The following is a 23,422-nucleotide window of genomic DNA, read 5'->3' as shown; positions in this document are numbered from 1 at the left end:
AGTCCGAGTGTAGGTTGGGCTTCCTCACTCGGGGCAACGGTTTCCTAGCTGGTGGGCTTTGAGATAGGAGGTTCCCAAAAAAATATCCCCTTTAGCCCAGAAATTCCCATGAAAAGCCCACATGGTATAAAAAAACAAGGTCATGGTGGCCTAGTGGATAAGGTGGTGAGCGTGGGATCCGTTGAGTGGTTTAAAGTTACCTACATGTCACCAGGATGCCCAGGTTCTAGGTGGTTACACCAAAGATGTGCTTGGGTGGTGATATGGGCCCTAATATGGGTACCACTACAAATAAAATTGCCTGCGTCACTAATGGTGGAAGCTGAACAGCACTTCCCATACATACTCTTCAAGTATACCTACAGGTGCTACAGGCCATAACATTAAAAATAAATAAATAAATAAATAAATAAATAAATGAATAAATAAATAAATAAAAATAATCACAAAACAAACAGATAAACACTCACTTTTCCCCGAAGCACTTTTTCCATAAGTTGCACGTCACACAAACAAACAAAGTAAACAACACAATGCCACTCTAACCACAAGACAAACAGATACACTCACTTTTCCCCAGACCACTATTTTTTCCATACATCTGCCGAGCTGCAAACACAAAGTAAACAAAACAAGGCTACTCTAACCACAAGACACACATACAAACACTCACTTTTCCCCGAAGCACTTTTTCCAGAAGTCTGCCGCGCCCTTGGTGATGCGGAACTGGTCCCCAGCGAAGGAGCCCTGGGGGAAAGTGGCCTTGAGCTCCGACAGCATGTGGGAGAACACCAGGGAGAGCTTGGTCAGGTTGCGGCGGTAGTGGGAGCTCTCGTCAAACATGAGCTCCTTGCCGTCCTTGAAGAGCTGTGACGCCTGTTTGCACTTCCTCATCATGTTCTCTACAAAAACCTGCCGGGGGGAAGAAACAGTGGTTAGTACAGGGGTTGGAAGTCTGGTATACTCTGGAACTCCCTGCCTGCTTCTGTATCACCAACTTCCTATGACTTGACTTCATTTAACCTCTTCAATACTGGGATGCATTTTTGCCTTGAGTTTTGGGTGTGATTAGATGATTTTATTGACATTAGGAAGGTCTACGGAGGTCAGAAGATTAATAAAGGCCAGAGTCTTTACTATTTTAATCCACACATAAGTTTCTGAAGCTGTATAAAATCACCAAATAGTAACCAGAGTGAATATGAAAATGCTTCATGGTACTGAATGGGTTAACAGGGAGGTTTCAAGACATTTATCCCTTTTTGGGGGAGAATGGGGGTAACTTTCTCAGACCTGCACAGGGATTGGGAACTAAGAGGCCCTTTTTTTTATTTATATTGCCCTTGGCCAGCTTTTTCCTCTTACATAAAAGAAAAATAAATAAATACTATCTGTGTTACACATACCAAGTAAAGTAATGTGCCTTAGCTTATATATACGTAGAATTAGAAGGGGGTGGTTCTTAGCGCTGTTTGTCTTATTCCTTCCTAATAAGTGAAGTGAAGTACATTAGTTAAAATATAGAATTAGAATGAGTCTCTTAGTACTCTTCTGTCTTACTCCCACGAAATAAAGTTATGTGTACAGTACTGGATAGAAGGAAGCTCTTTTTTCTTTTAGTCAGTCATCTCTCTCTCTCTCTCTCTCTCTCTCTCTCTCTCTCTCTCTCTCTCTCTCTCTTATCCTTCCACTTTCATAAACTTTTACAGCATTGGAAAATAAAATCACTTAAAAATTAGAATGAAGTTTTTTTCTTTTTACTCTCTCTCTCTCTCTCTCTCTCTCTCTCTCTCTCTCTCTCTCTCTCTCTCTCTCTCTCTCTCTCTCAACCCTTTCACTTTCATAAAAACAGCATTGTAAAAAAAAAAAAAAAAAAAAAAAAAAAAATCACTTGCTTGGATACAAATGAGATAAAAGGAGCTTAATTTTGTATTCTTTCATAACAATTTAAGATTCTGTAATGGAGAAAATGGACGGAAATTATGAGAAACCTTTACTTCCACTTCCTCCTCCATTCCACCCACACATGTACTTGCTGTCACCCTACCAGCTTGTCATCCCTTCCCTTCCCTTCCTTTCCCTCCCTTCCTTCCTGTCTCCCATCCCATCCCTATTCTCCTTCCTTTCCCCTGCCCACACTTCCTCTTCCTCCTGTCTCTAATACCATCTGTTCCTATTTCCTTTCTTCTTTATCTTTGCATCTTTTATTCTTCTGTATTATGTCCTTAGTTTCATTTCTGTCATTTTGTACAGCTATCTATGTACTGCAAAGGCAAGGCAAGGCAAGGCAGGGAAAGGAAAGCAAAGGCAAGGCAAGGCAAGGCAAGGCAAGGCAAGGCAAGACAAGAAAAGACAAGGCAAGACAAAGCAAGGTAAGGTAAGGTAAGGCAAGGCAAGGCAAGGCAGGGAAAGGAAAGCAAAGACAAGACAAGGCAAGGCAGGGAAAGGAAAGCAAAGGCAAGGCAAGGCAAGGCAAGGCAAGACAAGGCTCAGATGATGACTAGCTGATGGTGAGTCACAGTCGCTACAAGATGTTACTCATGTGTCACCGCTCCTCGGGACACAGGTGTTGATTCACTGAGGTTTAGATGACATTTGAGAGGTGGTGGTGGTGGTGGTGGTGGGCAAAAGATGTAGGAGGAGGAGAAGAGTAAGAAGAGGAATTAGTGGTGGAGAAAGGAAAGAAGGAGGAGAAAAGAAAAGGAAGGCTTGTTTTTGTATTATTAGTTTATTATGATTTATTATTTTTATATAGAAGAACAAGAACAAGAAGAACAAGAACAAGAACAAGAACAAGAAAAAGAACAACAAGAACTAGAACAAGAACCAAGAAGGAAATAGAAAGCAGAAGAAACCAGAAAGACAAAAAGGACAAAGAAAGTAAGAAAGAAAAATACAAAACAAAAAAGAAAAGAGAAAAAAAGGAAAAAGAAAACAGGAGATAAAAAGGGGAGCATAAGCAACAATAGAACCAACACCTGTATCATTTATTTCCCCATTATCGTCAACCATCACCATTAATTAATACCCCAATGCTATTATTCCCTGCATTGACATAAAAACTAACAAAAATAAATAAATAAATAAATAAATAAAATAAGCAACAGATATGAAGGTTTAACTGGCATGATAGAATGTACCTTAAATACAAACTAATCAATTAATAAGGAGGTGACACAGAAATGATTATCTATGAGTGGCCTGCCAAGACTGTGGTGGTGGTGGTGGTGGTGGTGTCTAGTCTTTCACTCTTTCCCATCTTTATCTTCTCAATTTGTTTACAAGTTAATCTCATCTTATCTTTTATCATAGTAGTAGTAGTAGTAGTAGTAGTAGTAGTAGTAGTAGTAGTAGTAGTAGTGAAGAAGAAGAAGAAGAAGAAGAAGAAGAAGAAGAAGAAGAAGAAGAAGAAGAAGAAGAAGAAGAAGAAGAAGAAGAAGAAGAAGAAGAAGAAGAAGAAGAAGAAGAAGAAGAAGAAGAAGAAGAAGAAGAAGAAGAAGAAGAAGAAGAAGAAGAAGAAGAAGAAGAAGAAGAAGAAGAAGAAGAAGAAGAAGAAGAAGAAGAAGAAGAAGAAGAAGAAGAAGAACAACAACAACAACAACAACAACAACAACAACAACAACAACAACAACAACAACAACAACAAGGAGAAGAAGAAGAAGAAGATACAAAGATAACAACAACAACAACAACAACAACAAGAAAAGAAAAAGAAAAGAAAAGGAAGAAAAGAAGAAGACAAGAAGATAAAAGTAGTGATAGTGATGATGATGATGATGATGATGATGATGATGATGATGATGGTGGTGGTGGTGGTGGTGGTGGTTAGTAGGTAATGTGTTATCAAGACAAAGGTCAGGAAGTCCTTTACTCACAGCTGGAGAGAGAGAGAGAGAGAGAGAGAGAGAGAGAGAGAGAGAGAGAGAGAGAGAGAGAGAGAGAGAGAGAGAGAGAGAGAGAGAGAGAGAGAAATGAGGTATAAATATCTAAAATTATGCCATGACAATGTAAAGATAATGACAGAAGTGTGTGTGTGTGTGTGTGTGTGTGTGTGTGTGTGTGTGTGTGTGTGTGTGTGTGTGTGTGTGTGTGTGTGTGTGTGTGTGTCCCATCCTCCTCACTAGCACACCAATCCCTCCTGTCTCCAGCTTTCCTTCCTTCCTTCCTTCCTTCCCCAGACACCTCCTCTTCTTCCCTCTCAGGTTCTCTAATCAAGTGAACATCATTATAAACACTCACACCTCAATAAAGAAAATAGCATGTTAGGATCAAGTATATATCTCTTTTCCTCTTCTCCTTTTTCATTTTCTTTTTCCTTCTTTTTTCACGCATCTTTTATACAACTTTCTTACACTGACATTCTATTCCAGCATTAACAAAAAGTAAATCTCACTCATGGACACAAATCTTAGTACAACAACACTGACACACTACAACCCACCAGGACTCAAACACTTTCAACCATTTCCAGGAGTGAGAGAGTTGGCCAAAACAATAAATAAATGTCTGTACACCAACAGCTAAAAAAAAATATGTAAGAAAAAGCGCCATCAAAGTTCCAAGGAGGTCAGAAAAGTTATCTAAAGTTATGAAGTGTTCTGAAATGGTGATGAGGAAAAATAAGGCAGAGTAGATGCTTGCTAGGTGGTTAAATACAGCTGTGGATGGACTGGACACTACGAGCCACAAAATACATAAGGTAAAGACCCACTGAAGTTCCACGAAGTCAGAGGAGTTATCCAAAGTTATGGTTTAATGAGGAAAAATAAGACAAAGTAGATGCTTGCTAGATGGTTAAATATACCTATCGATGGACTGGACACTAAGAGCGACTAAATATATAAGGAAAAGGCCCCTTGTTGCTCCATAGTCAGAAGAATTATACCAATTTAGAATGGTGAGATGGTGAAAATATAAGGCAAAGTAGATGCTTGCTAAATGGTAGAATGAATGTCTGTACACCAAGAGCTACAAAATGCAGAAGGAAAAGGCCCATCAAAGTTCCACGGAAGTCAGAAGAATTATCCAAAGTAAGAGAAGTGTTCTGAATGGTGTGATGCTTGCTAGATCGTTAACCCCTTCAGTACCATGACGCATTATCACATTCATTCTGCTTACTACTTGGTGATTTTATACAGCTACAGAAACTTGTGTGGGGGATTAGAATAGTGAAGACTGTGGCCATTAATCTTCTGACCTCCATAGACCCTTCCTAATGTCAATAAAATCGTCTAATCATACCCAGTACTGAAAGGGTTGAATAGAGCTGTAGGATTGGCATAAAGAGAGAGAGAGAGAGAGAGAGAGAGAGAGAGAGAGAGAGAGAGAGAGAGAGAGAGAGAGAGAGAGAGAGAGAGAGAGAGAGAGAGAGTAGATGCGAGATATTTAAATAACTACAGCTATGGAAGGACTGGCATAGTACTAGTGGCAAACCTTCCATTACTGCTAACATTTATATCCCACAGTCACCATCCTGACTTATTTCTCACCATTAGCAATCCAGTACACTCCAAACACCACCACCACCACTACCACCACCAGACCTCAGACACAGTGGCATAAGACAGTATCAATTTTCACCTTCCCTGCCATTCACTTTGTTCTTGCCTCACTCCCTCACTCCATTCACTCCCTCACACACAGAGTATCACAGTATCGCAGTATCACGCCACTGCCTCACCTCAACTGCTGTGTCACCATTCACTGGGTACATATCTATACCTACTCAGTTCTTTTTCTTTTCTTTTCTTTTTCTTGTCATTCTTTACCTATTTGTATTTAGAGCCAGTCAGTTTTTCTTTTCTTTTTTTGTCATTTACTATCTATTTCAATATTGTGTTTCTGGCTAGCCTTTTATTTTTCTTCTTGTCATTCACTATCTATTTGTATGTTGTGTTTGTAGCTGGTCAATTCTTTCTTCTTGTCATTCACTAGCTGGTCCATTCTTTCTTCTTGCCATTCATTGCCTATCTGAAAGCTGTGTTTGTGGCTATCCTATTTTTTTCTTGTCATTCTCTAACTATTTGTATTTACAGCTAGTCAATTGTTTCTTGTCATTCACCACCTACTTGTATGTTGTAATTGTGGGTACTCAATTTTTTTTTTTTTTTTCTTGTCATTCATTGCCTATTTACATGTTATATTTTCTTTCCTTCTTGTCATTCACTGTCTGTTGTATGTTGTGTCTATTGCTAGTCAATTTTTCTTTCTTCTTGTCATTCACTGTTGTATGTTGTGTTTATAGCTGGTTCATTCTCTCTTCTTGTCATTCATTGCCTAGTTGCATCTTATTTCATCGCTACATGGTTCAGTTCACCCGTTGTGGCATCTTATTTTTATGATCATTATTTCTTAGGGGCATGTTATTCATCACGTGATCAATCCATTTTAGCTGCCTTTTCTTTTTTTTTTTCAGTATCTTAAAGTTGTCTAGTTATCTATTATATTTACAGTGACCAATGTTTCTTTCTCCATTACTGAGTACCTTAAGTTGTCTAAAATACATACCCAGTGACTAATAATTCAACAAACCTTCTAAATAAACAGGATACAGTACTAATAATAAGGAAAAGGACCACAGTCTTCCGCCCTTACCTTGATGCATGTAAGGAAGCAAGAATTGGACACAGGTAAGGAAGATATATTATAGAATGTTAAGAAGAGAAACTGAGGGATGTGTTAGCATTTAGACTGGAGGGAAAGGTGTGTGTGTGTGTGTGTGTGTGTGTGTGTGTGTGTGTGTGTGTGTGTGTGTGTGTGTGTGTGTGTGTGTGTGTGTGTAATTCACTCTATTTATTCACCACAACTTTATCATCAAGCATACTTTCATTCAAACACACCACCATACTAATAATTCTTAAAAAAAAAAAAAAAAATCACATCAACACACCACTTCTCTCCTGAAAAATAGATAAGCAACACAAAACCATACAAAACTTCCTAAAAAAAAAAAAAAAAAAAAAAAAAATTACCTCAGTGAATCAATATATTTTTCTTTCAGCTATTCATGCACCCCCCATCCTGTCCACTCCACTTCCTCTAAGCTGTTAGACTGGTGGATACAATGAAGACTTCTACTCCACACCACAGTCTTCTTAATCCCTTCAGTACCACGACGAGTTTCCATATTCATTCTGGAGACTATTTGGTGATCTTATACAGCTTCAGAAACTTATGTGTGGGATTAAAATAGTGAAGACTGTGGCCATTAATCTTCTGACCTCCACAGACCCTTCCTAATGTCAATAAAATGGTTTAATCATACACAAATCTCAAGGTAAAAAGGTGTCCCATTATTGAAGGGGTTAATGGAGACAACACCTGCCTCATCACTGAAAACCTTAGCTTGTGATGAGTGGGCCGAGATGTTAGCACTAAACCAGCACGCAATGTCAAGGCCTCTGTGTGTGTGTGTGTGTGTGTGTGTGTGTGTGTGTGTGTGTGTGTGTGTGTGTGTGTGTGTGTGTGTGTGTATTTACCTAGTTGTAGTTTTACAGGGCCTGGGCTTTATGCTCGTGTGGCCCTGTCTCCATATTTACACTTACCCAATTTTTCTTTAAACCTATGCACACTCGTTGCTGACACCACTTCCTCACTCAAACTGTTCAAGTCTCAACACATCTTTGCAGGAAACTATATCTTTTAACATCTCTCAGACATCTTCCCTTCCTTAGTTTTTTACTATGCGATCTTGTGCTTCTAATGTCATATTCTTCTCTCAGAATCAGTTTCTCATTATCCACTGTGTGTGTGTGTGTGTGTGTGTGTGTGTGTGTGTGTGTGTGTGTGTGTGTGTGTGTGTGTGTGTGTGTGTGTGTGTGTGTGTGTGTGTGTGTGTTACTTAATGGTCCTTACCTAATTGTGTTTTTACTGCATTGAATGAAGCCTGTAATATCTAGTTTTTGAAGTGAGTTTCTCATATTCAAAGCTACATACAAAAACACCACTTATATTTATAATAATAATAATAATAATAATAATAATAATAATAATAATAATAATAATAATAATAATAGTAAGTGGTGATTACTTCGAAAATATTGAGGAATTTAACACTAAGAGTAAGGTTAGTTTAGAGAAATTATAACTAAACGTGTGTGTGTGTGTGTGTGTGTGTGTGTGTGTGTGTGTGTGTGTGTGTGTGTGTGTGTGTGTGTGTGTGTGTGTGTGTGTGTGTGTCTGTGTGTGTGTGTGTGTGTGGAGGCACCAAGGAACGAGTGGTCAGTGTTGGTGGTGGTGGTGGTGGTGGTTGGTGCTCCACCCTATTTGATGGGCCACACCACAAGCACACTCAACACACCACACTATTATTATCATAGGTATGTCTGCTGCCTTTGTGTGTGTGTGTGTGTGTGTGTGTGTGTGTGTTAGGATACAATGTCAACGTTTCCTACCCGGTGCTTCCTCTCTCACGGAAATACGTAAAGGGAATTCCCAGCCTCTCTCTCTCTCTCTCTCTCTACTTCTTTTTCTACTTTAACCATTTCTACCTTTTTTTTTTCTTTCTTTTTACTTTCTCCACTTTGAGATTCATTGTTTTGTTACCCCCGGCCACTTTACCCTCTTACAGAAAAAAAAAAAAAAAATGCAAACTACCACTGTAACTCTCCTCTCATTCAACCATTTCCACCACTTTCCGTCTTCTTTTCTTTTCTTTTTTTTTATACTTTTTCCACTTAAGATTTGTTTTTGTTACCTTGGCCACTTTTCCCCCCATGGAAGAGAAAAAAAAAAAATAAATAAATAAAACTGAACCATCACCATTGTAAATCTCCTTCTTTCTGTCACAAGTCAAAGGTTACAATGCTAATAATGCGGCAATAATAATAAAAAAATAAATAATAAATAAATAAATAAATAAAACAAAAATACTAAAAAAAGGTGAAAGTCAGACCAGAAGATTATTTACTAGTCCATTAATTTATGCACTCATGGCTAACCCCTTCAGTACCATGACACATTTCCATATTTATTCTGCTTACTATTTACTGATTTTATACAGCTTCAGAAACTTGTGTGGGGATTAGAATAGTGAAGACTGTGGCCATTAATCTTCTGACCTCTATAGACCCTTTGTAATGTCAATAAAATGCTACACAAATCTCAAGGTAAAAATGTTTCCCAGTATTGAAGAGTTCTGACCTCTATAGACCCTTCCATATGTCAATAAAATGGTCTAATCATACACAAATCTCAAGGTAAAAATCTTTCCCAGTATTGAAGAGGATAAAATAGTGAAAACTGTGGCCATTAATCTTCTGACCCCATAGACCCTTCCTAATGTCAATAAAATGGTCTAATCACACACAAATCTCAAGGTAAAAATGTGTCCCAGTACTGAAGAGGTTAAACATGACAATTTGTGCTTGGTTACTGTCCTGCACTAGCTAGGATAAGATTTTCAGGGACACAGTGCAAGGGGAGGGATGGCTTGGCTCCAGTGCAGTGAGAGGACAAAGTGACAGGGACAGTGTGTGCTGGAGTGCGTGAGTCAGATGAGAATGAGAGGATTAGAGAAGCACAGGGAGAGGAATAAGTAGAGGTTGTTCTGTTCTGGTGCAGCAATAATAAGGAATCTCAGACTGTATTAGTGTGTATCCTTGTTACTGTTACTGATAGCTACCGAATGATTAGAGAAGCAGAAGGAGAGAAATGAGTAGATGTTGTTCTGTTCTGGTGTAACAATAACAGGGATATCAGTGTGTATTATTATCACCATTACTACTTTTATTACATTTATTATTATTGCTATTATTATTATTGAGAACTACTAAAACCTCCCCTAGGATCTTTTTTTATGTAAGAGGAGAAAGCTGGGCATGAGAGAGAGAGAGAGAGAGAGAGAGAGAGAGAGAGAGAGAGAGAGAGAGAGAGAGAGAGAGAGAGAGAGAGAGAGAGAGAGCCACTTAGTTGTCAGTCCCCATACAAGTTAAACCCCACCAAACCCCACAAGCTACAGGAGAGAAGCAGAGGCAACAAACAGGTAAGAAACTGGCAAGACACAACGCCAAAAATTAAAGAGAATTATCGTTTCAAAAAAGACATTCACACGAGACTTAAAATACAGAATTGTCTACAGGTAAAGATGGGTCAGGCTTCCAATAACCATACACACACAAAATAAAAAAAAAATAAATAAATAAATAAATATCATAAATAAATAAATAAATAAATAAATAAAATAAATAAATAGATAAATAAATAAAAATAATAATGATAATAATAATAAAAATAATAATAATAATAATATAGTTTGGACCACAATTTCTCTCTCTTTCTTAACCAGAACCTCTATCATGGTTCCACATTAGGCGTGTGGAAATGTTCAGTGTGTTTCCAGTGTATTGATGCTTCCACTCAAGATATTTACATCCTGATATTTTTCTCTTTTACATTCTTCTTATATTTTTGTTATCTACTGAGAGTTTCCGACACAACAAGGAAAATTAGAGAGCCATGTGATCCTGGTGATACGAATAGTCACCAACAACACAGCACAACACAGCAAGGAAAATCAGTGCCCTACAATCCTAGTGATCCAAACACTGTCACCAACAACACAACAATGAGGAAAATTAGAGTGCTGTGTTATCCTGGTGACTCGAACACACTCACCAATAACACAACACAACAAGGAAAATGAGAGTGCCATGTGATCCTGGTGACCGGAACAGTTACCAACAACACAACAACAAGGAAAATCAGTGCCGTGTGATCCTGGTGACCCAAACAATCACCAACAACAACAAAACACAACAACACAATGAGAGAAATCAGAGTGCCGTGAGATCCCGATGACCCGAACACAGTCACCAGGCAGCACCATCACCACCACCACCACCTGTGCCGACGCAGCGATGAAGAGTCACATCCGGCGGGAGACACAGCACCACACCCACTGTGCTGAGGTACTCTACTGTGAATGCACTTGATCTCTTTTCCTTCTTTTCTTTTTCCATGGAGGTTAGCAGAGAACAAAGCAGTAGGGTTTTTTTGCTTTTTTTTTTTTCTGTATGAAGGAGGTTAGCAAAGAGAACAAAAAGGGAAGGTGGTGATTTTTGCATTACTAACTGAAAGACAATTGCCATTCACTAAATTACTGTACGGCTAAATTGATATTCTCTCTAAGTTACTGTATGGTTAACTTCAAATTCTCAAAGTATTAGCTTGTATCTTGTCTCCTGTGGCAATAAAGCAAGTCAAAGTATCCACAAATGTCCATGGAGGGAAAAAAATTTAAAAAATAAATAAATAATTAAAACTTCATTATAAAACACCACAATACTGTCATCATTCACTAGAAAAATATTCAATTTTCACTTTGGAGTGCACAGTTTATCTTGGTTGCATGGCGCTAACAGCACACGTGTTCTGTTACAACACACGGCTCAGCATGAGTCAGCGTACATGAGGTGGAGATCTGTCAGGCTGCGTTTCAGTGAGTCAGTCATGACATGCTCAAATAAAAAGACAAATTTGGGGATGGGATTGTAGCTGGACAGAGAACCCATACCTCTCCTTCATCGTGAAAAAAATAATAAATAATAATAATAAATAATAAATAAATAAATAAATAAATAATAAAAAGAAAAAAATCCAACTAATAACTTGGAGAAGAAATTTTTTTTTTTTAAATAAATAAAAAAAAAAAAAAAAAAAACAATGGTCCTCTTTGTTCAATCATTTTATTCCCCTCTTCCATGAAAAAAAAATCAAATAAATGTATGGTTTACAAGTAGCCTGAGGCATTGCAGCACACACACCATTACTGACAGGCAGTGGCATGCAGCAGTGAGGCTTGAGATGGCTCTGCACCTTGGCACCTGTCAGGCACTCATCAGGTGACACTTCCTGACACACTCGCCATGAGGGCAACAACCTGGCCAACAGTCTGACCTTGAGTTACAGACCTTAACACACGCTACTCAGAATGCATACACTAGATATGTGTTGTAATGCTACTACACTGCAACTAATACCTTATACTTCCACTCTTCTGTTTAGGTATCTGTTTGTTTTTATTTTCCTCTTTCGTTTAATGAGAGTGACACATACTAACACACACACACACACACACACATGCAGTGGTAAGATCACCATACAGGCAGAAAGACATCAAGAAACTAGAAAGAATCTCAAGAACCACTACAAAGATGGTCCCAGAAATAAAGGATCTTCCCTATGAAGAAAGACTGAAGAAAATGGAACTACCAACCTTGAAGGATAGACAGGGAAAGAGAAGGTCTAGTAATGATGTATAAGTTAGTAAACCATATGGAAAAGATAGACAGACAAGACCTGGTATCACTGACGGAGGATGGAAATGACAAACAAGAGGACATTCCAAGATCATAAAAAGTCAGTGTCTGAGGAAAATTAAGAAGTTAAGTTTTCCACATAGAATGGTGGACATCTGGAATGGATTGAGTGAAGAGACTGTAGCAGCAGAAAGTGTGCACAAATTTAAGGAAAATTTTGATAAATGTAGATAAGGAGACCAGTCACTATGAGCCCCACTCCAACACTGTAATATACAACTAAATACACACTAAGCAATGTTACAACTCCTGAGCTTAAATCCTAGCTTGGGGTTCACATATATTTCTTTTTCCCACTAATCCCTTCAGTACTGGGACACATATTTACCTTAAGATTTGAGTACAATTAAACCATTTTATTGACATTAGGAAGAGTCTATGGAGGTCAAGAGATTACTAGCCACAGTCTTCACTACATGAGTTTCTGAAGCTGTATAAAATCACCAAATAGTGACCAGAATGAATATGGAAAGGCGTCATGGTACTGAAGGGGCCAATTCATGTGCTACAATGAATACAGGTGTAAGTAAGAGTAAGAGTGGTCACATTCACAAGCACCAAACTCAATCAGCTAACATGGTGAATCGGACAGGTGGCAACTCTGAAGAAAAGGATGAACAGCAATACCCTGGTCTCGCAATTGAATGGCCTCCCATGCCCCCGTCCCAGGTCACCATGCCTCACCTACCACCACCACCACTACCACACACCTCTGCCCTCCTTCCCTCTAATCACACTACACACCACACACTACAATGCAGGGTTGTTTGTACCTTCACCATTAACTCAGATAGAGGAGAGGAGAGGAGAGGAGAGGAGGAGAGGAGACGAGACGAGAGGAGAGAAGACAAGAGAAGAGAAGAGAAGGGAAGGGAAGGGAAGGAAAGGCAGGGCAGGGCAGGGAAGGGAGGGAAGGGAAAGGAAAGGAAAGGAAAGGAAGGGAAGGGAAGGGAAGGGAAGGGAAGAGGAGAGGAGGGAAGGGAAGGAAAGGAAGGAAGGAAGGAAGGAAAGGAAAGGAAAGGAAAGGAAAGGAAAGGAAGAGGAGAGAGAGAGAGAGAGAGAGAGAGAGAGAGAGAGAGAGAGAGAGAGAGAGAGAGAGAGAGAGAGAGAGAGAGAGAGAGAGAGAGAGAGAGAGAGAGAGGAAATGCTGACAGATGACAAGCCTAACAAACCACAAGAAAGCAGTGTCATCATCCAGAGAGCAGTGCACTGTGTAGACAAAAGAGTTAAAACACCTTCCTGCCACACACTACTCCCACACAGCACTGCCTCTCACGTCACTCCCAGATAACAGTGAATCTAAGACCCTTATTTCAAAACGCTCTGTTCTCTCACCACAACTATTTTCCAAGGCCACACATATGATTGCCTAGGTTTTCAAGAGTGTTAATAATATATAAATCTTGTCACTCTGCCTCTAGAACTATAAAAAGACCTTAAAAATGCTCTGTTCTCTCACCACAACTATTTTCCAAGGCTATAAATACGATTAGCCGGGGTTTTCAAGAGTGTTTCTCCAGTTAATAATGCAAAAAATCCTATCACTTTGCCTCTAGAACAGTAAAACCTCCTTAAAAAACTCGTGTAAATTTAGTTATAGCCTTTTAAAATAGTGAAAGTGAAGCGCAGAAGTGTTTGAGAATACGAGGCAGATTAAATAAAAGAGCCAACAACATCCTCTCACTCCCTGGCTGGTCTGTGTATTCTTATCTATCTTGTCTTATTCAATTTATCTTTATTTATTTACATAAGAGGGCCAATCAGTCAAGTCCAACATAAATTCCTATTCCCGACCGTAAAAAGAAAGGAAAAGAAATGCAAATGTGTGGTGTGCTTGCTTTATATCTGTCATTTAATCATAAAGAGAAGAGAGAAGAGGAGAGGAGAGGAGAGAGAGGAGAGGAGAGGAGAGGAGGCGAGGCAAGGAGAGGAGAGGAGGAAAGAAGAGGAGAGGAGGAAAGAAGAGGAGAGGAGGAAAGAGAGAGGAGGAAAGAAGAGGAGAGAGAGGAGAGGAGAGAAGAGAAGAGGAGAAGAAATAGTCCAAATGAAGAACAAGAACACAAACAAGAAGAACAAAAAGAACAAGAACAAGAAGAATAAGAATAAGAATAAGAACAAGAACAAGATAAAGAAAAACCTGAACAAGAACATGAACAACAACAACAAAAACAGTAAGAGAGACTGAAAGAGCAATAAGTAAGACAGGAAGAAATAAAAATAAATAAATAAATAAAAAACAGACAAACAGTCGGAAATTAAGAACACGAAGAAGAAGAAGAAGAAGAAGAAAAAAGACGAAAAACAAGAACAAGAAGAGAAGAAAAAGAAGAGAGACAGTATGGGAAGAAACTAAAACTAAATAAACAAAAACACAAACAAAAACAAGAGGTACACAAGGCCTACAATCACAAATAACAAACCATCACAAAGACCATTAACCCCTTCAGTACCATTACCTTCTTCCATATTCACTCTGCTTACTATCTGGCAACTTTACACAGCTTCAGAAACTTATGTGGGGGGATTAAAATAGTGAAGACTCCGGCCATTAATCTTCTGACCTCCATAGACCATTCCTAATGTCAACAAAATTGCTTAATCACACCCAAAACTCAAGGTAAAAATGCATCTCAATTTTACAAAGCTTCAGAAACTTATGTGGAGATTAGAATAGTGAAGACTCAGGCCATTAATCTTCTGACCTCCATAGACGCTTCTTAATGCCAACAAAATTGTCTAATCACACCCAAAACTCAAAGTAAAAATGTGTTTCAGTGCTGAAGGGGTTAAATATACAGGCAGTAGGAAGTATTGAACGGATGGAGACAAAGAGGTAAAGCTTCGACTGTCAATGAGGGAACAGCAGGAGGCAAAACAGGAAAGGACAGGGAAGGACGAAGGCTATTCATGGCAGTGACAGAACATTGAGAGCATGAATGAATAAATGAATGAATGAATGAATGAAGTCCGTAGTGGCCATATTCAGGTAATCCAGTGTAATGTGTTAGAATAATGAGTAAGGAGGGTAGCAGGGGAGAAAGGCAAGAAATATGATAGTAGTTTATTCATTTTTGGGTCCTATAAAACATGAGTGAATGAACAAACTATTGGCCATATTCAGATAATCTAGTGTAAGGAGGATAGCAGGGAGAGGGAGGGAGGTAGGGAGGGTGGCAGGTAATAAGTCACTAGTTTATGCATTTTTGGGGGTCCTATATAACCTGAATGAATGAAGTTGTGGCCATATTCAGGTAACCCAGTATAGTATTAAAATTCAGCGTAGGGGTGGGAAGGAAAGACAGAATAAAGAGCAAGGAGGGAGGCAAGTAATAAGTGACTAGTTTATGCATTTTTTGGGGGGCCTATAAAATGTAAATGAATGAAATAGTAGCGATATTCAGGTAATCCAGTCTGGTTATCATAAAGAGCAAGGATGGGAGGGGAAAAAAGAAGGTGAATAAGACAGACTAAAGAAGCACATGTAACAAAGGAACACTGAGCGAGAGTGTGGATAAGAGGAGGAGTTTCTGCCCTGGTCACCTGTTCTGGGACACTCTTAGGAGGAGAGGGCCATGAGAGAGATGGATAGATAGAGCAGGGAGGCCACATTGGGATCAATATATATCTATCCATCACATACTGCTATACGACAGGGTCACCCCCACCACCACCACCACCACCACCACCACCACCGTACATAGAAATAATAGAATCACCAAGCCTACCCTATTCTTCAATACAATACTTCCTCACAAATTCTCAACATAAAAACTGATCTCTCCTTAATTACTAACCACTCTAAGACAAGGAAACATTTTCACCACGAGTTTTAGGTACGATTAGACAATTTTATGAATGGTCTATGGAGATTAGAAGATTAATGGCCAGTCTTCACTATTTTAATCCCCCACATGAGTTTCTAAAGCTCTATAGAATCACCAAACAGTAAGCAGAAAAAAACATGAAAATACATTATGGTACTGAAGAGGTTAATAAAAACTTCAGCAAGTATAACAACCATGCACACAGTAATTAACCAGTATCTAACTCATTCAATACTGAGACGCATTTTCACCTTGATTTTTGCGTATGATAAGACAATTTTCTTTTACATTAGGAAGAGTCTATGGAAGTCACAAGATCAATGGCCAGAGTCTTTACTATTTTCATCCCCACATAAATTTCTGAAGCTGTATAAAATCACCATATAATAAGTAGAATAAATATGGAAATGCATCATGGTACTTGCACACTTCTAAAACCTGATGTTACTTATATATTCTCATTTAATTTTCATCATCAGGGCAGACAATGGACATGGAAGAGGACGGCAGGAGGAAGAGAGGAGGAGAGGAAGACCCAAGACGAGATGGAAGGACTGTATTGTAGTGGACGGCAGGGAGAACTGTGACTTTGGAATGGTGGAGGACAGAATTAGGTGGAGGAGCTTCATTAAAAACAACAACCCAGATAGAAGACTCACCAAAAACAGCAACCCAGCACAGAAGACAGCAAAAACAGCAACCCAGCACAGAACAGCAAAAACAGCAACCCAGCACAGAAGATAGCAAAAACAGCAACCCAGAAGAGAAAGACAGCAAAAACAGCAACCCAGCACAGAAAGACAGCAAAAACAGCAACCCAGCACAGAAAGACAGCATAGAAGACAGCAAAAACTGCAACTCAGCATTGAAGACAGCATAGAAGACAGCAAAAACAGCAACACAGCATAGAAAGACAGCAAAAACACCAACCCATCATTGAAGACAGTAAAAAAAAACAACACAGCATAGAAAGACAGCAAAAACAGTGACCTAGCATGAAAAATGAGGTAGTGAGGCAGCAGATGATGATGATTTGGACTCCCTGATGCAACAATAGTGGAAGTTTAATGTTTAGGTATTCAGTATAACAACAGAAACAAGACAAATGCAATAGAAGCACACAAGTAAAAAAATATAGACTATAGAGGTACAATTAAGTAAAAGCAACAGCATAACACAAACCCCAAGGAATAAAAAAAAAAGACCATAAGGAAACTAAAAAAAAAGCTTTGTAATAGAAACACAAGTAAGAAATAAAAAAAAAAACACAAGGAAATTAGAAAAAAAGGGCTTTGCAACAGAAACTCAGGATTAAGAAATAAAAAAAGACAATAAGAAAATAAAAGATTTGTAATAGAAACACATCAGTAATAAAAAAACAAACAAGGAAAATAAATAAAAAAAAGGCTTTGCAATAGAAATAGAAACACAAGACTAAGAAATAAAAAAAACATAAGGAAAATTACAAAAAAGCTATATGGCAAGTCCCTCCAAGTCTACACCAATGAATGAAGAAGTGTCAGCGCTGTGCCTTACAAAAACACACGTAGCTATTTGCACTACAGCACACCAGACGAGTTTACACTTGTGGTGCAGCTGTGGGAGTACTGTAATGATGTAATGATAGTCAGGTGGTACACACTCATGCACAGACACACACACACACACACACACACACACACACACACACACACACACACACACACACACACGGTTACACTCTTGTTTGTGCACAGTGAGTCTTGTGAAATTATTGGTGAAGAAAAAAATAAGTAAAAAAAATAAGGTCTAATGAAATTGAAGAACATGAGAGAGAGAGAGAGAGAGAGAGAGAGAGAGAGAGAGAGAGAGAGAGAGATCTTGCAAAAAATATAGTACACACTTTTCCTCTGATCATGCTCTTATTCATGGACAGCGAGTCTTGTTACGAAATAGATGTGGAAAAATAATATTATCTTGAACAAACTGAAGTACACGAGAGAGAGAGAGAGAGAGAGAGAGAGAGAGAGAGAATTCTTACAACACACACACTACCTATTTCTCCAACCATCCCTTCTACTAAACCCACACCCACAATACACTAACCCACAACTGATACCCACCCCACCATAACCTTACGTTTCCCCACAACTAAGCACCAACACTGACTACCTCCCTTCCCTCCCTCTCCATACCAATGCAGTTCTCAGACACTATACCAAGACAAAACCAGAAGACCCCAAGTCCATTTTCTCTTCTTTTTTTTTTTTTTTATAAGAGGGAGGAAATCCAGCCAAGGGTAACAAAACACAATAAAAAAAATAAAAAACACTTAGATGTCAGTTCCCAAGCAGGTCTGAGAGTTATCCAAAAGAATGGGATACATGTCTTGAAATCTCCCTTTTAAAAGAGTTCTGGTCATAGGAAGATTGAAAATATAGAAGTAGAGAGGGAGTTCCAGAGATAGATGAATGTACTGCCCACTTAGATGCCAGTTCTCAAGCAGGTCTGGAAGAGTTGGCCATAAATAATGGGATATATGTCTTGAAATCCCCCTCTTAAATGAGTTCTGTTCACAGGAAGATGGATATACAGAATGAAGCAGGCAGGAAATTTGAGAGTCAGTGATATATTAGTTCCAGCAAGTTCAAAGGTAGAGTACAATGTTAGGTCTCCCAATTCAGGAGATAGATTCATGTCATAATTTCTTTAAGATATGCACATTGAAACCTCCCTTCAAGATACAATAGCTCAGTTATTTATGATTCTGTAGCTATGAAAATAAATAATATGATTCTTTCATTAGCAGTGTTAGATCAGAAGTTTTTAGCTTTTTTACTAACACATCCCCTCTAGGAGCTTGTTCTTCCTTCCACATCTCCCTTGCATATTTGAATACAACTCCCTCCCAGATTTTGAAGAAAAGGCAATACTTAATTGCATTTTTCATAAACTTCTCATTACTTGACCAAACTCTCATTAAGAGAGTGACAAATATAATTAGAGACATTCCTGCTTTTTCCATAGGGCTTGCCCTTAAGTACTGATGACGAGGTCGCTGTGCGACTGATACAGGATAACCTAGATGGGCCCTGGTGGCCCTTTGTTATCCTATTATCTATGTTATGTTATGTTATGTTATGTTAAGAACCATTGTGTTAGGTGGTCCAGCCCAATCATAAGTCACATACTACAAATAATTTACACTGAAACCTCCCTTAAGGATAAAATAGTTCAGTTCTTTATGATTCTTTGGCTATGACAATAAATGAAGGATGTCTTTCATTAAAATAGTCATTTAATGAACCTAGCAGGTCATTATAAGGCACAGCATATATTACTTTCTCACTAATGGTTGTATGTATAGGGAGACCTTCCTTTAGGTAACAGAGACTGGTTACTAGGGATTCTGTGATACTTAGATAAAAACTTCAGTTTAGTGACCCAGTCTAATCACATCTAATAGATAACAGGTAACAGGTACAACACATTGAACTCTCACTAATGATGGTTATATATGCATTAAAAACCTCCTATTACATGGCACTGTTTAGTTATTTAAGATTCTGTGGATATGGTAAGGCAATTTGACAAAACTTTTGTTAGTTAATTATCAAAAATACAATGCATGTAAACTCATTCATTAATGTGTTACGGTACATGGATTAAAATCTCCTATTACCTAGCACAGTTTAATTATTGAGGACTCTGTGGATATGGTGAGGCAATCTAACAAAACCTTATTTAGTCAGTTACCATAAATACTAGGTACAATGCAAGCAAATCACTCTCACTACAGTGTTAGCATTAAAAACTCCTTTTAAATAGCACAGTTTAGTTATCTTGGATTCCATGTATATGGTGAGGCAATCTGACATAAAAATTTAGTTAGTTAATCAGCAATACTAGACAAAATATATATTATTCTATCACTAGTATGTTATATATGTATTACATCCTCATATTAGATAGCACAGTTTAGTTATTTAGGACTCTGTTGCTATAAAATAAATGAGAAGGTAATTTGACATAGGAATTTAGTTAATCAAAGATGCAACATAATAAGTAGTAATAAATACACACACACTGATCTCTCACTAATGGTTAGGTGCAAAGCAAAACCTTCTATGACATTTCAGTTTCGTTTAGTGCTATGGCCATGTGATAAAACAGTGACATCCCACAATTCCTAAAATAAAAAAAAACACTTGAAAATACAACAGCAATACAAGATAATATTTGGGGAACAAGTAGAGGTGAGATGAGAATTATGGATTTGGGATGATAATTCTTGTTTAGACTGAGTTTGTTTATTCATTTATTTTATTCTGTAAATGAGGTTACACTTGTGAAAATGTGTGTCTGTGTGTGTATGTAAGGGTGTATTGAGTAGGTGGATGGACTGCTACGGTTTTGTGAATAGTGAATGTGAAGGCGATAACATAACATAACATAACATAACATAACATACACACACACACAGTAATTACCATACATGCACACACGGCCACCTGACTCTACCTCTTTCTCCCTCCCTCCCTCTCTCTCACACACACTCCCTTTATCAGTATCTCTCCCTCTCCCCTCACGCTCCCATTCCTCCCTCAGCCTGCCGCCTCCCTTTCCCTCCCATGCCTCCTTCCCTCCCATCGTCTCCCACCTCCAAATCAAAACAAACGCTCTCCCTGCCTCCCTCACCCTGCCTTCCCCTGCCTGCCTCTCTCCCTGGCGGGGCTTCCTACCTTAAAGTACTCGTTACTGTTGAGAGCGGCAAGGTTGTTCTCGTATTTGTTGTAGATGAGCCTCAGGTGCTGGTAAGTGTCTGGCAAAATGTCCAGGATAAAAGGAGGCGAGTTTTTCAGATTCATTTTGGATTGCTGACACTGCTTAACCACTTTGTCCATTAGCTTCCACGTCTTCTCTAAAGTTCGTCTCTCTATCACGAGTTTGGGTGGAGCCATAGCTTCTGTAAAGGCACCGTGCAACCGTGAGATAAAGGAGGTAATGTTCTTGGGCTGCCCGTTGCGCGTCTTGCCGCTAGTAGCCATCTTGATAGCACTGGCCAGGCGTGCCAACCCGGCCGCCTCGCCCCCGCACACCTCTTATGAATGAATGAAGGCACACCACTTGCTAACTCAACGCGAATTGGGCGCATCTAGCTTTCCGCCGCGGTGAATTGCTGCCGTGGTGCTAGTGAGGGTGTGCTAACGTGTGCCCGCCGCCTGCTGCTGCCTCACACTGGCAGTCTCGCCACAGGATCCCTCCCATCCTGTGAGAGGAGATAACTTTATCACACGCGATATGAACCGGACTTATTCCCGCCTCGCGATCTTTTCTTGCCGCTGTTCAGTTCGGGGTGTATCGAAGAGCGTGTCGTTTTTCAGTTTGCATTGCGGCGTTGTGTTATGAATGAAGTGCCGAGGGTTGGCGGCCCTCACCGAATGTTTTGGGTCGAGCAGCGAGGAGAGCACGGCGGGCGCGCCACCCTCGCCCTTACCGCGCCCTGACACAAGGCCCACCACCACCTGACCCCGACTCACTCCCCCGAGGCCTTATAACATTTTTTTTCTTTTTTCTCCTTACTTTTTTTTTTTTTCGCGAGTGTTTCTTAGGGTGGATGTTCAGGAGGCATTACTGATGACAGATTACTGCGGTACCTAAACTTAACCACCGCCACCACGGGTTAATGGCCTCTACGCGGATTATCTCTCACCGATGCCTAGGCTCTCCTCACACACACACACACACACACACATACCGTCCCCTCATGTCACTTTTAGTATGCCTCATCTAAAGATCGGATTCCTCAGAGTGTGTAATACAACAACGACTAGTCATTTCCCGATGATGAAAGAAGGCTGGCCGGTTAGGCAAGTGTTTATAATGTGAACAGCACGACGCGGCCTCCATGCAGCTATTTGCTATTCTCTTTATACCGTTTGTTTAGCTAGTTTTTGCTTATAAGTGGACCGGAAGAGGGAAAGTTCCGGTTAAAGGGAGGGGGAGGGTTGAAGGACGGGCCGGGGAGGATGAGGAGGAGGAGGAAGTGGTGATGGTGGAAGGGGAGCGGGTGGAGGGGAGGGAGGTGGGAAAGAGACGTAGGGTGGGGGAGTAGCGGATGAGAGAGAGAGAGAGAGAGAGAGAGAGAGAGAGAGAGAGAGAGAGAGAGAGAGAGAGAGAGAGAGAGTATTATTTTGCCCTCCCAAGCCAGTGTCAGGCGTCGGAACGTGTAGTTTGGGATGTCATGTTGGTGGGAGGCACTCGGGAGCTTCCGTTCTGCCTGTCACTCATCACGCACGAGTAGAAGTTGTTGTTGTTGCTGTTGTTGTTGTTGTGTTGTTGTTGTTGTTGCCGTTGTTGTTGTTGTCGTTGACTATGATGGTGATAATGATGTGGATAGTTGTAATGGTGGTGAAAAACTAGAGATAATAGATAAAAAAGAAAAATACTACTAATAACCACATGTCTCCACTTTGCCCTTCTCTGCCCTCCTTCCGTCAGTGACTCACACACGCACAGGCCGGGGGCAGCACTGGGGTCACCGCGTCAGGCCGCCGCCGTGCCCCGCCCCGCCTCCCTCACTAGACCTGCCCGCCTGCTACCTGCATGGCCCGCCGCCGCCACCTCCGCCGTCTCACCTGGGCGGAAATGCGGCGCGGTGCCCGGAAGGTGTAGTATAAATAAAATATGAGAGAAGTAGGATAAATTTGTGAATGATGATGGCGGATGGAAAGTTTTTAATATTCTAGGAAGTGTGTTATGTAAGTAAGCTGTTTTTTATAGTTTAATTATTTATGTCTTTATCCATTTTATGTTTTATGTTGGAAAATACTACTTATGGTTGTATCTCAATATGGGGGATTTTGATAGTGTTCAACGGCATGGTGGCTGCGTTGATCCCTGCAGGAAAAGAGTCTGGGTTACTTATCAATATACGGCTCGTTGTGGCGCCACGCTATGAATTCAGCTGCCTATAGAGCGCAAGACATAAACCAGCTTCATTGAAGAGGAATTGTATGTACAGTACCTCCTCATCTATACTGTGGCCTCAAGTGGAACTGTCGCAAGGCCAGTGAATTGTGTGTCACTCAATCGATATATGGATCAGTAGACTAGTTTGTGTGTAGGAGCTTTGTAAAGTTGAAAGAAAAGTTGTTGGTTGAGTTACATTATTCTTTTTCCCGCTCTTTTTTTGTCGCTACTATCAACTAACGTAACCAAACCTAACGTAATCCACCCAAACCTAACCAAAAGTAACGTTATCGAACCTAGGCCAACCAAACCTAACGTAACTAATTAAAA

General features: G+C 39.7%; 1 protein-coding gene across 1 annotated transcript in view; it reads right to left on the bottom strand.

The window, feature by feature from the left end:
- The window catches only part of LOC123505195 (mucin-5AC-like), a 67,440-nt gene extending 45,580 nt beyond the window's left edge, over positions 1-21,860 (bottom strand). The window contains exons 1-2 of the mRNA XM_045256361.1: positions 20,863-21,860; positions 674-912 (exon numbers count right to left, since the gene is read on the bottom strand). Of these exons, the coding sequence (XP_045112296.1) occupies positions 674-912; positions 20,863-21,168 (545 nt within the window). The 5' untranslated portion in view covers positions 21,169-21,860. The remainder of the gene's footprint in view (positions 1-673; positions 913-20,862) is intronic.
- Positions 21,861-23,422: the final 1,562 nt, after the last annotated feature.

The sequence above is a fragment of the Portunus trituberculatus genome, chromosome 17, assembly GCF_017591435.1.
Source record: "Portunus trituberculatus isolate SZX2019 chromosome 17, ASM1759143v1, whole genome shotgun sequence".
In the NCBI taxonomy this organism is placed as follows: domain Eukaryota; kingdom Metazoa; phylum Arthropoda; class Malacostraca; order Decapoda; family Portunidae; genus Portunus; species Portunus trituberculatus.
Note: the sequence above shows the minus strand (reverse complement) of the source record. Positions and strands in the feature narration are given on the sequence as shown.